A 14,206-nucleotide genomic window follows, 5' to 3' on the forward strand; every position below is an offset into this window, starting at 1 on the left:
CAGAGTCAGACAAGAAGATAGATACCAATTTCCTTTCAGCTAGCCTAGCTGTTGGGCCAAAAACACCTCTCCCGGAGTTTTAAGCTATAGGCTAGCGCTAGCCGAATCCGTATCCGCTTCCATTGATTTGTGCTAAGCTAGGCTAGCTTGCAGCCAGACAGTTTTCTACTGAACGCACAGATCGGAAATTGGTATCCATCTTGATATCTACCTGATTCTGGAAAACACTTTAAGCACAATTTACATAATGTTGGTGTGTTCCTCTAATGACTGGGGGACCAACCATAGACGGTAGTGGTGGGGAAAAATATCAATACGTAGTAGTATCGTATCGCGATACTTTGCGTGGCGATACTGTATCGATACAGGGACGCCAAGTATCGATATTTAATTATTTATTTATTTATAATAAAAAAATATATATATTTGTATAAGCATTTTTTGCATTGTTCATTTCAATACCTGTAATAGTACAGTCGTCCACACACGCACACGTGTGCATTCAGTTAAGTTGGAATATGACTGTAATACAAACAGTTCAGTTTGTCAGGTACATGCAACACAGATTACAGTGTTGACATCTGTCTGCTTGAGAAAATACCATGTTCTGCAATATAAATGATTGAAGTGAGAGGAACAGACTCTCTTTTATTAGATAAAACACGTTGACAAAGTTTTACTTTGCAGTTGAAAAAAGGTAATCAATCGCAATATATCGCAATATTAATATCGCAATACTCAGCATATCGCAATATATTTAGTATCGCAATACTATCGTATCGTGACTCAAGTATCGTGATAGTATCGTATCGTGAGGCCTCTGGTGATTCCCGCCCCTAATAGACGGGCGTATGACCGATTCTGGGCCCCCAGACCAATAGTTTAAGAAAGCAGAGGTACAGTAAGGGGTAATGGAGAAGGGAGGGTCTGACTTCTGAAATACAGAGTTGCTTTTACTCCCTCTCTTCCTCCTCTCTCTCTTCCTCCTCTCTCCCTCTCTCTCTTTCAATCGCATGGCACACATGAACACACCCCGGTTCTTCAATGGGGTCTTTCATTCATACTTCATTCACGTCACAAGGCCACAGTCAGGTGGGCACACATGCAAGCAGCCTGCCCGTAAGCGAACACATGCGCGCGAGCAAACACACATCATACACTGTATACGAGGGGTTCGAGGGGAGGCTTCCACCGTGTTTCCTAGTGATGGGGCCTCGTTAACCACTGTTTTCATTCCTCTTCCTCCAGCACAGTACTACCAACACACCTGATTCAACACACCTGGACTGGACTAACCTAGAGCCTGGCGGTGGCTAGCCCCTTTCGGGACTGTGATGCACCGAGTGAATACACAGTCCCTTATACGACCATTGAAAAATCCTACAATTAATTAAGTCTGTCTCGCTTTTCTCTATCAAAACGCTTGTCGTACAGGTGTCGCAAAGACATTTCAAAGGTACTCACAGTTGCACAAGGGTTTCGGACAGACAAACGCTAGGGTTTGAAAGCTCGGCGTTGCTAATAAACATTTTATATAACTTTTAGAAACTGGTCAACACGGCTCAAAACGGCTTTATTTCCGGCTTTGGGTGCCTGATGCGCCTGCGCTGTGATCACCGGAATCGCCGGAAATAAAGCCGCGTTGACCAGTTTCTAAAAAATATTTTAAATGTTTATTAGCAACGCCGAGCTTTCAAACCTTAGCGCTTGTCTGTTCGAAACCCTCGTGCAACTGTGAGTACCTTTGAAATTTCTCTGCGATACTTGTACAAGGAGCGTTTTGATAGAGAAAAGCGAGACAGAGTTAATTGTGGGATTTTTCTATGAAGGTATAAGGGACTGTGTATTCACTCGTCCAACCTTGTTGGCGTGCATCACAGACAGTGGTGCAGTGCTGGTATAACTCGGTATAACGGCGTTATACCTCGGTCACTGAGGCTGAAGTACGCGCAATCGCTTTTTACATGGCATTATCCAACCGGACTCCCGGAGAAGCATGCAGCTGCAGAGCCGCAGAGCCAGCGGCGCTCTCTGGGCCGCGCGCTGACGGCCGCGCTGTGAGGCAATAGTATCCAGCTGCAGGACGAGAGCAGCCAAAAAAAACTGTGCATGCGCGCGCACGCGCGCACGCGCGTGGAGCGTTTGACCTACTGTTAATTTGCCACTGCACCACTGATCACAGACCTGAATTGTTCACCATTGTGAACACACGGCATCTCAAATACGTGACAGGGATTCAGAGGCGCAGGTTCCACAAGCTACTAGTAGACACATAGTTCGAAGCAACTCAACGAAAGCACGTTGAGTTATAAGCTGTGAGTTGACTGGCCAATGAGAGAAAGAGGTGAGGGATACAAGGTGTACTGTGATTGGCCGCTGACATTGCTGGGTTCCACAGAGATGTGCCACGAACAGCTGATGCCTGCTGGGTAATCGGAGTTGGGCCAGTTGGGCGTCTTGACGGAGCCCTGGGCCTTAGTCAGCCTGCCTCCACAGAACTGGTTCTCTGTGGGGAGAGAGAAGACAGAGGAGAATTTTGTGCTAGGAGGTTAAAAGCTGTTTTAATGTGGTGTGTGACACACAAATATACAAGTCAAGTCAAGTGTCCCTTTATTAATGTGTCATAGCAGCATGGGGGCGGGGGGGGGGTACAGGCAGTATAGGTCTTTAATAATAATGAAACATAGAACAAAGGGCAAAGTAAAAATGCTGATAGTGACAATAATGATAACTGTAGTGCAGGATTCTGGCAGGATTCAACCAGACAGTAGTAATAGTGATGATGGTATGGTCAAACCCACCAGAGTTCGTGTTTAATATTAAGACTGAGACAGTCCTAACAGTTTTCAAGTTCTCCAGCCGTTAGTTCTCCAGCACTTGGCAGCAGTCTGTGCCCACGGTTGTGGAGCCTGATGGCTACCGGCACAAAGGACTGGCCGAGGCGGCTTGTGGTGTGTCAGGGCTCAATGGGCTTCTCATCTTGGCCACATATATCTATGAAAACTATACACTGTATTAGGGGTGTAAAGGTACACGTATCCGTACCGAACCGAACCGTTTCAGTGTGTACCGTACCGTACCGAACGGCTGTGTAGTGTACCGAACGAATACAACGGTATGTTAACCACTATAACGACCGCCCACCAGGGGCTGTTTTTTTCACAATCTAATATAATTATTATTATTTTTTCATTTGTTTACAAGTCGATTATTAATTTCAATATAGAATATTCGTTGACAGCCCTACAAGTACAATTAGTTACTGCACACTACATCACCCCTGAGTGGAACATGGAAAGCCAAAATTTCCTTTTTTTTTATCCACTTTTTCTCCCATTTTCTATTTTTTCTCCCATCCCAATTTTTCGTATCGTCCAATTCAACCCTCCCCTGTCTTTGAACGCTGTTTCATGCCTCCCACAAGCCGGCTGCAATGTGGACTAAGTCATACATAGCACGAGTCCCCTCCGATACTCGAGGTAACAGCAGTCGCATCTTTCCACCTGCGCGGCTCGATCTTTCAGCGTCAGGGGTCTGGGCTTTGGAGGGGCCCCGCCCCCGTCGCTTCCTGATTCTACTGCGCAGGCGCACCAACCGACCTGTAGGAGTCGCTGTCCACAACGCCCAATCCCCACCCATCAGTTTCCCTCCCCCTAATACTGCCAATGTGTATTAGTGCGGACGACCAGCTAAACTGAAAGCAATGTGGAGCGCTGGGCTCGAACAGGGAGGCGTACCTGTTCGAGCCCAGTCTCCAGTATTCGTGGTGAGCGCCTTGCCCACTGCACCACACTGCCCACTGCACCTTGCCCACTGCCTAAACCCGTACCGAACCTTGACTTCAAAACCAAGGTACGTACCGTACCGTGGTTTTTGTGTACCGTTACACCCCTACTCTGTATGAGTGTGTGTGTTTGTGTGTATATGTTTATGTTTAGGTATTGTAATAGCCAATTACATTTCTCTTACCCTTTCCTTCAATTTATGCTTATTCATCTTAAATAACAGTATTCTCTAGTCTCCAGGCTTAAGTCACCGGACAAGCCTCAAAAGCGCTTCCTTTCCTGTCTGCAGGGTTTGGGTAGGGTGACGGTGACATTGCTTAAGAACATCCTGCTCCATGTTGGTATCTGTTTGATCCCACTCCATTATGTCAAAAGGTGAAGGCCATTCTGTTCAGCTAAATTGTGCAGCTGGCATATGTACGTGGGAGAAATACGGTATAAAACATCTTGTATTTTGATTTGTGGGCAGCATCTCCTTGGACAGACTGCCTCTGTGTACTCTGCATGTGTGTGTGTTTGTGTGTGTGTGTGTGTGTGTGTGTGTGTGTGTGTGTGTGTGTGTGTGTGTGTGTGTGTGTGTGCGTGCGTGCGTGCGTGCGTGCGTGCGTGCGTGCGTGCGTGCGTGCGTGCGTGCGTGCGTGCGTGCGTGCGTGCGTGCGTGTGCGTTTATGTTTAGTTTAGGGCTGTCAAAGTTGCTTTAATTTTGGAGATTAATTTGAATTATTTAGATTAATCTATGGAGTGAAACATTTTCAACGTTCTGAACTTTCAGCAGTATCTTTGCTTGTTCTTTTTTTGCATTGACTCATGCACCTTTTTGAAAATCATCTGACATGAAGATGGAACTAGGGATGCCCCGATCACGTTTTTTGCCACCGATCACCGATCTTCTATGAGCCATATCGGCCGATACACTGCCGATACTGATCGTTTTTGGTTTTGTTACTTGTTCTGTTTCATACTAGCTCCGCTCAGCGTCATATTGCATATATCTCGCATCAGCGTATATAGACTGAACAAATTAAAAAATGTACCTTTATATGCCAGCATTCATCTGGCCACACCCCCATCCGCTTACCTACATAAGCAGGGGTGGTGCCACACACTCATCTCCTTCTCAAATTTCATCACAAGCAACGTGTTGCTCATATGCCCACTTGACGTGGAGAAAAATATTTACTCTGAGGAAAGGAAGAACGAGGAGATACGTTGACATCATATCTTTATTTTATCTCTCACTATATTCGAGAAAATACGGCGATATTGTCTTCGTACTCGAGTGTCTGGAAGATGATGATCATTCTAAAAATCCTCCACCGGTTTTCGTATTGGCAGCACGCCGCTGCATGCCTCCCAACTGCAGTTCCTTGCTGTGGCTGGTTGCGGTAAAGCTTTTCAGCGGCAGCTGGACTGTAGGACGCGCCGCTGTTGTGAGGAGCGGTGGGTTCCAGGTTGGTGAGTGATGTTTAGCTTGCGAGCTTCACTTGTCTGTTAGTGCTATGGGGGCTAGCTGACAATGTTTACGAACACCGGCCCCAGATTAAGGGTCCTTTGTTCAAGCCTCTTAGGCAACAGCAGAGGACCTTGGTCTGAAGCCCATTATAGTTAACTAGTGGGCCACGACCAGTAACACTGGTGATCCCTGTGTTTTCTGGACGAGTGGATGTTTCTCTGTCACCGTGAGGCCCCGTCTTTCATATACAAATGAGAGTATTCCCTCACGAGGAAATATGGGCATGGATGTTCGTTAGTGGAAGATCTGTGTTCAAGTCAGCTACGGCCCAGATGGGAATTGTGCTGGCCCCGCCGGGTGTTGGTAAAATCACCGTTGTAAAACTGTGTTAACATTTAGTTTCTCTTCTCTCTTAAACAGTGAGGAGGGTTTCAGAACGGCGGCCTGTCTGAGTGATTGTTATATCATTGTGTACAAGTTCAGGTGATAGCTGCTTAGCTTACGTGCTAGTGGTGGCCTACTGTTAGCCAGTCAGCTGTTAGCTGCGGCGCTAGCCTGTTGTGATCACTAGGGAAACGTTAGCTTGCGTGCTAGTTGTGGCCTACCTAGGCTAGGCTAGGAAAGGTTAGCTTGCTGCTATCGGCCGAGGGCGGCCGTTAGCTTAATGCTACACTGTTGAACGTGCTTTGATTATAACATGTTTTAAACACTCTTGACTACGACGTCATCTTTGACAGAGGATGTTCGTCGAACCTGCCCTGAGCCAGGACGGCAAGGACTGCGTCAACAAGGGGGACCGTAGCGGCGGGATGGAGCGGCGACGCTGCCCAGGTCGACAACACAGAACGGCTGTGTTTACTACGGTGCCTTGTTAGAGACTGCAGTTTCGCTTGATCTGCGCTCAAGGTAGGCAAGGTCTGACCAGACCTTGAGCACTTCTTCTTGCTTTCCCTTCTAAATGTTTTGTAAATAACGATGTTTTCCAAAACAAGTGTTGCTGCACTACATTTAGGATACGATGCGAGTTATGTGTGAATTGTCTTGTCACTGGTATTTAGCTTCTCCATGCAAATTGGGTTGTTTATTACAGATGTGAAAATTATCTGGTTTGTTGTGTTGAGAAACATCATATGTGTTCTTGTACCGTGCACTCACAACTAAGGGGGTTAAACTAACATATAAAGCTATGCTTAGTGACATATGAGTAAAGAATGATTCTTTTCTCAGCCTGTAATGACAATGAACAGTGTGTTCACATATTAACAGGTTTTCCTGTTTTAACTGGCCGTATTAAGGGTAAAGTAGGAGGGTTGTGTTTCCCCCCGGTTCCCTGGGGACTTCTTCATCCTCCTCTCAGACATGTTGTTACACTACATTGTGTCACTGTGTGGTAGGGATATGATGTAACCCTTGGCTTGATTGCTGAGGTTGTGCTAACACTGCTTGAGAAACTTTATTTTCCTAAAGGAAAAGATTGTTTGGTCGCTTTTTGTGTGTGCTTAGCAAGGCCTGTGGCCGATACTAATCGAGAATTATGTATTCTCTCATTATGAAAAACAGCGTTCCTCTGTAGAGTGTTTTTGCCATTTTTTGTAGGTGATGATGGGTTGTGTGTGTCATGTGACCTACAACTGGGTTGGGCTGGCCACAGAAGCACATGTGTAAGTTTGGTACCGGGGCTCTTGGAGGGCCCTCTCTATTCTGTGTTTTTTCCTTAGTAAAAATCAGATAGCAGGTTAGCGCATGCGCTGTGTGAAGCTGTTAGACGCTTCATGGAGCTGACTATGACTGTGTCATATTCTTTTTTGTCATTACATCGTATCATGGGTGTGGGGTCGTAAAGGGGTGAACTGGTAACCTTTTCTCCCCCTTTTTTCTGTTGGTCAGGGGTAAACCCACCTGTCCTTCAAGGTTCCTGTCACGTTGCGGTTCGGCACGTTACAGGGTGAGGGGGGGGGGGGGAGTTTCCTGGTCCCACGCCCTGGAATATTAGGCGTGTGCACCGCAGAAATCCCCCCGCCATAGAGTACGTCACTGTGCGCGTCTCTGTTGGTAGGACTTCCGTGTGCTGTTCAGGTCCATATGATGGATCTGTTTCAGGGGGTGGTCAAGGCTCCTCCTCACGAAGCTCCTATTCGGGCCTTCTGTGAGTTGGGATTCTCCTTCCATGTGAGGGAGCCTCCTCAGAGTACAGAGCCTCCTCCTCAGATTGTCAAGGTGAGTGGAACCTCAAGAAGGAGTCCTACTCTATTGTGTGTGTATTCGATTCAATTCGATTATTGAGTGTGTATGGGTTCAGTGCCTCCTCCCCGGAGAGCCCTAAAACCAAACTTTTACATGGCTCAAGGTGCAATATATTCTTTTCAATCTGTACAGCTCGCGTGGGAAGTCTCTCTGGGGATTTCCGTTTCCTTCCTATTATGGGAGGGTGGTGGGGTGTAAAAATGTGAAAAAATTTTACCCCCGGCTGTAGACTGGGATACATACTGTTGGTGCTTCCTTCTTTTCTTTTAAAAGAGTTGGAGTTAGGAAGTATCACACCCCTCTTGTCATTCCCCTGGGCGCCTTGGGGATTCAATGACAGGTCTAAATAGCCTGTTCATTGATGTGGTTGTGTCCCGACGCACGCATAGTGCTAGCTCGGGGTGTTCTGTAATCAGGCGACTGACTGGCACGCCTTGGTTGCTTGAGGTTAAAACGGCGTTTTTATAAAGTAACTGGGATGGAGGTTTTTCCTCTTCCGACAACCTGTTTTGGTTGTCGACGGATTCACGTTCATATCTGGGGGATGATGACGGAATGGATCTGAACATATGTAGAGGGGTCTCACGCCCTGGGGGTGGGCCACCGGGCGCGGTTCGCCCCGAACGTCTGGGTGGCGCCTTCTTTTCATGTTTAAGATCAACACGCATATCTGCCCCTTCTCCTGGAGTAGGCATGTCGGCGTGGTTAGGGCACGGGACTGGTTCTGGTCACGCTGGTCCGGATCAGTTGAACCCGTTGTCCGCCGGGGATGCAGATCTGCTGTTCTGGTACCCTGAGGGACTTGGGCTTTTTCAGGGGGAAAAATGCCAGGTTGGTCCGGGTGTCACAGGGTTAAGCGCTATGGAGGCCCTGGTTGGGTAAATTTTGTACTCTGCACTGTCGTAATGGCTTACGGCCATGCCAACCTGTACACGCTCGATCTCGTCAGATCTCGGCCGCTACACAGGTTGGTCCTGGTTAGTACTTGGTTGGGAGACCGCCTGGGAATACCAAGTACGGTGTGCTTGGGGCTGGTTCTCCATTCTTTTCACTCCTCTCTCACGCATGGCGAAGAGGGGCCTGTTGGGGTGGTCTTTGACCTCCTCTGGTGACCCTGTGCTTCCCGTATCGCCGGGCCCGGTCCGAAGTCATGTTTCGTCGACCCGTAGGCCTGGGTTAACCCTTTTTTGAAAACTGAAACACTTGTACTGCGGTATAGCCGGTGTATACCCGCAGGTGTGTTTTGGAGTTTTATAGGAACAACCACCGCATTGGGTGACACCAAGGTGGTTGATTCCCTGGTGTGTTGGAGCAGTGTCAACTCCCGGGTTACCCGGTTGAGGGTGCCCCCGCACGTTCATGACGTCTGCCAATCGTGTCAGCCTTCTCTGCCTCAACCCCTCTGGGTGGGTTTTTTTTAAATGGAGGCTCGGTCATGCAACAACGCCAGCATACGCCCCTTCTGCCGGGGCGGATGTGTTCAGCTGTCGTCCGCAGTCTCCAGGCTCGGGTTAACAGCCTGTTGCCTGGTTTTTCCCCGGTGCGCTGCCTGCTTCCGTTGGTTAACCTTTTTTGTGTGCTTACGGCCATGCTGAATGCCTGTTCTGCAGGGTCAGTGTGCCAGGCGGTGGACTATTGGGGGGACAGGGCCCGCTCGGCTGAGGGGCCTTTGTCCGAATACGCTGGCGATGTGGGGGGCGGGGTCACTGATGACCTGGTGGGGTCTTGATGCTGGCATCATGGACTTCTCCGGGCACCCGTTCCAGGGGGTCCAGTCCCTTTGGTGGGTCTGGGTCTTCCTTCGCGCTCCGCTGCTACGGCCTTGCCACGGGGTTGGGTTTGCCCTTGACCCCGTGATTCTGGGGGCAGTAACGAGGTTGTTTCCTCCGTTCGTTCCCGGGTGGCATGCGGGTTGTGCGTGTGTGTAGTCGTGGGGTCAAGCCACGGTCTGCTCACCCTGTGCATTGAGTTGCTTGAGTGCCTCTTCGCACGGTCGGGTCCGTCGCCCTCCCGTGATCCCCCAATAGGGGGGGTGCCCTCCATTAGGGGGGGGTCGGGGGGGCTCGGTCCTCCCTGATCTGATGGTTGTGGGGGGCCTCAGCGGGGTACATTTGTCGAGCTTCTAGCTCCCGCTCAGCTCCTGCTATGCAATATGACGCTGAGCGGAGCTAGTATGAAACAGAACGTTAGGTTATGTATATAACCAAGTTCTGTCAATACTAGTGACGCTCAGCGTCTAGACGCCGCTGCGGCCCTTGATTTTTCATTGTGGTGAAATTTGTTGGGAAGGAGATGAGTGTGTGGCACCACCCCTGCTTATGTAGGTAAGCGGATGGGGGTGTGGTCAGATGAATGCTGGCATATAAAGGTACATTTTGAAATTTATTCAGTGTATATACGCTGATGCGAGATATATGCAATATGACGCTGAGCGTCACTAGTATTGACAGAACTTGGTTATATACATAACCTAACGTTACTCTTACTGTCATGCACTTGTCCTAATATACTATAACCTACACTGTAGCACCAACATTGTAACCAACATTGTTACTCAGCTGATAGAGTTGTGCCCTTCCTGATGACTTGTCGTACAGAACTTGTAAGTTGCTTTGGATAAAAGAGTCAGCTAAATGACTAAATGTAATGTAAATACCCATTGTTCAATTAATAAACCGTATGCCTCACTGTGTGGAAGAGACTGGGATCATTCTTTTGTGCAAGGCAACATCAGGCTTGACTTAAAACATTACTTTCCTAACTTGTATATGTAACAAATTAACACATAGATATAAATGTACTGAATTGTTATTTCTTATTTAATTTATTATTATATTATATAAAATGTTTTTTTTCTCTTTTTTTTAAAACCCGATCCAGCTATTTTAGTGAATATCGGCCGATACCGATCGCTGGCCGATCAATCGGGGCATCGCTAGATGGAACACATTTTTGTTGTTAATATGATTTATATTACTGGTAGTTCATACTCCCTATCCCCCTCCACCCTCTCCTCTGACATACTATCCACTCTACCTTTGAGTGACACCTTCTCTGCTCTCTCCACAGAGATGGCAACCTCCACCCTCCTCTCAGCCCTTGCAACCTCCTTCGACAAGCTCTGTCCCCTCGTTGAGAAACCTGCCCGCCGTTCCCCACCCAGTCCATGGCTGACAGATCCAGTGAGAGAACAAAGACAGGTCCTGAGAGCAGCTGAAAGGAAGTATAGAAAGTCACGCCTCACTGCTGACATCGACACATATCACAACCTCTTGTTAACATTCTCCAAAACCATTACTAATGCCAAAGCTTCTTTCTTTCACCATAGGATCGAGGCCTCTGCCAAGAATCTTCGCAAACTGCATGCTACCATGTCCTCCCTCCTCACTCCCCCCCCACCCCCCCCTCCCTCATCTTTCTCTGCCGAAGACTTTGCGATCTTCTTTGAGGAAAAAGTGGAGAACATCCGCAGCTCCTTCTCCCAACCCCCACCCATTCCAAATGCTGAATCGAGAACCTCATCCTTCACTCTGTCATCTTTCTCTCCCATTACAGAAGCCGAGACCCTGACACTGGTAACGTCGAACCGTCCGACTACATGCCAGCTGGACCGGCTACCTTCCCCACTCCTCCAGACCATAGCACCAGACATCCTCCCATTCCTAACTGCAACCATCAACTCCTCACTCAACTCGGGGGTGGTCCCCACCTCCCTAAAACAAGCCAGAGTCACGCCCCTCATAAAAAAACCATCCCTGAACCCTACCGTCATAGGCAACTACCGTCCTGTCTCTCTTCTCTCCTTCCTTTCTAAAACACTTGAACGTGCTGTATCCAACCAACTTACTGCTTATCTCTTACAGAATGACCTCCTAGACCCTAATCAGTCAGGCTTCAGGACTGGTCACTCCACAGAGACAGCCCTCATTGCGGTCACAGAGGCACTTCACTTAGCAAAAGCGAAAGGCCTCTCCTCTGTCCTGATTCTCCTAGATCTATCTGCAGCCTTCGACACAGTCAACCACCAGATCCTCCTCGCGGCCCTCGCAGGAATGGGAGTGGCTGGCTCTGCGCTGACATGGTTGTCATCATACCTCAATGACCGCTCCTACCAAGTGTCATGGAGAGGGACCCTGTCGGCCACCCGCCCCCTGCGGACGGGTGTCCCCCAGGGCTCGGTTTTAGGACCCCTTCTCTTCTCCCTCTACACTAAATCACTGGGTAACATTATCACGTCTCATGGCTTCTCCTACCACTGTTATGCCGACGATACTCAACTCTTCCTCTCCTTCCCTCCCTCAGATATCCACGTCTCTGAGCGGATCTCGGCCTGTCTGTCCGACATCTCCGCCTGGATGACGACCAACCACCTCAAACTGAACCTAAGCAAAACAGAATTGCTCCACCTGCCGGCCAAATCCTCCCCCCTGACCGACCTTTCCATCACAGTCGAGAATGCAGCTGTGACCGCGTCCCCGACCGCCAAGAACCTTGGTGTTGTCCTCGACGACCAGTTGAACTTCTCTGCTCACATCGCAGCGACAACCAGAACCTGCCGATTCCTCCTGAGCAACGTCAGAAGGATACGCCCCTTCCTGACAAAAGAAGCCACCCAACTCCTCGTCCAATCAACAGTCATCTCCCGCCTCGACTACTGCAACGCACTGCTCGCTGGCCTCCCGGCCACTGCCACTAAGCCTCTTCAACTCATTCAGAACGCAGCGGCCCGCCTGATCTCAAACCTACCGAAGTCGGCCCATGTCACCCCACTTCTTAGGGACCTGCACTGGCTCCCCATTGCTGCACGAATCCGCTTCAAGGCCCTCGACCTAGCATACCGTGCGGCAAAGGGAACTGCTCCCGCCTACCTCCGGTCAATGGTCTCTAACTACACACCCTCAAGACCCCTACGCTCTGCATCTTCTGGCCGCCTCAGACCTACTCCTATCCAAGCTCCGGGAGGGTCATCAAAGAGAAGTCGCCTATTCTCAGTCCTTGCCCCACAATGGTGGAATGAACTACCCACCCCAGTTAGGACAGCCGAAACACGTCCAATCTTTCGCCGTCGACTAAAGACGCACTTATTCAACCATTATCTGAATTAAAAAAAATAAAAAATAAAAAATCTAACCCTAACTAACCATACTGTCATGCACTTGTCCTAATAAACTAACCTACACTGTAGCACTCAACACTTTGATGAACATTGTTACTCAGCTGATAGAGTTGTGCTCTTCCTGATGGCTTGTCGTACAGAACTTGTAAGTCGCTTTGGATAAAAGCGTCAGCTAAATGACTAAATGTAAATGTAAATACAAGACATTATCGTCCTCTAAGCCAATCTGCACTTTAACATAGGCCTGGGTTTTTTTATTTCTGTTAGCGCCGCGGATATAAGAAAGAGGTCTTTAAAGCTGAGTCAATGTTGATGGTTTTGTTGAACATTTGTATTTCACAGGAGAACCTGTGAAACCTGGGAACCTGAGAGTGCTGGTCCGGCTGCGTGAATATTAAAGGCAACCAACTTGTGTTCGGCTTTTCTCTGATTGGCCGCGCCCCCCCGCCCCCACGCGCAGGCAAGCGCAGCCGTCCCACGTCCCAAATGAAATCCAAAGAGCAAGCGCGGCAGCGCGGGCAACCAACTTGTGTAGTGTTGGGCTGCTGTTCCAACGCACTTGTGTTGGGCTGCGGTAGCAGTGGAGCGCTGCTGACTGATTATTATGTTTCGCGTTTTTATACAGTTATGAAATAATAAACACTGTTAGGACTCGCAATAATAAACACTGTTACGACTGTCTGACTCTTAATAATAAACACTGTTAGGACTATCCTGCTTTTGTTATATTTCACAGGAGAGAAACTGTATTCACTGTATATTGATTCTACATTAATTCCATGATTTTACTCAAGTAAATATCTGTTACAAGCTTCGGTCTTAAGTAGAAAAATGCGATTAATCACGATTAATTTATTGATAAATTAATCTAGATTAAATACAGACAATTGTGCGATGAATTAGTAATCTATTGACAGCACTAGTTTAGTTATACTTCAGTGTGTGTGTGTGTGTGTGTGTGTGTGTGTGTGTGTGTGTGTGTGTGTGTGTGTGTGTGTGTGCGCGCGTGCACGTGTGCATGTGCGTGCTCACACCTTCCACGTGAGGCTTTCCACCGCTGAAGTAGGCCAGGAAGCCTCTTCCGCCATGGCTGCTGTCGGAGCCCATCTCTAGCATCATGGTGTTGGAGGTGGCAATGATGGCCCCCGGCCGGAACGTCCCACAGAACCGGCCCAGCTTCTGCACTATGTGGGAGTGGCCGTTGTACACGTCCAGGTAGTCATAGCGACAGGTAGGGTCGGCCTCCATGTCAAAGAGACGGAAGGACAGCATGACCACATGACCCACCGGGACCTAGTGAATAAATGAATGGATAATGAGTCTCAAGTCAAGAAGGAGGGAAGGAAGGAAGATGTTTGAGGGAAGGAAGGAAGGAAGGAGGAAGGAAGGAAGGAAGGAAGGAAGGAAGGAAGGAAGGAAGGAAGGAAGGAAGGAAGGAAGGAAGGAAGGAAGGAAGGAAGGAAGGAAGGAAGGAAGGAAGGAAGGAAGGAAGGAAGGAAAGAGGGGATGAAGGAAAGAGGGGAGGAAGGAAAGACGGAAGGAAGGGAGGAAGGAAAGAAAGCGGGAAGGAAGGATGGAAGGAAAGAGGGATGGAAGGATGGAAGGAAC

At 48.5% G+C, this 14,206-nt stretch overlaps 1 protein-coding gene across 1 annotated transcript in view; it reads right to left on the minus strand.

The window, feature by feature from the left end:
* The window catches only part of pcolceb (procollagen C-endopeptidase enhancer b), a 112,938-nt gene that overhangs the window by 38,473 nt on the left and 60,259 nt on the right, over positions 1–14,206 (minus strand). The window contains exons 3-4 of the mRNA XM_084311793.1: positions 13,633–13,891; positions 2,382–2,506 (exon numbers count right to left, since the gene is read on the minus strand). Of these exons, the coding sequence (XP_084167919.1) occupies positions 2,382–2,506; positions 13,633–13,891 (384 nt within the window). The remainder of the gene's footprint in view (positions 1–2,381; positions 2,507–13,632; positions 13,892–14,206) is intronic.

This window comes from Notolepis coatsorum, assembly GCF_963971535.1.
Source record: "Notolepis coatsorum genome assembly, chromosome: 4".
Classification (NCBI taxonomy): domain Eukaryota; kingdom Metazoa; phylum Chordata; class Actinopteri; order Aulopiformes; family Paralepididae; genus Notolepis; species Notolepis coatsorum.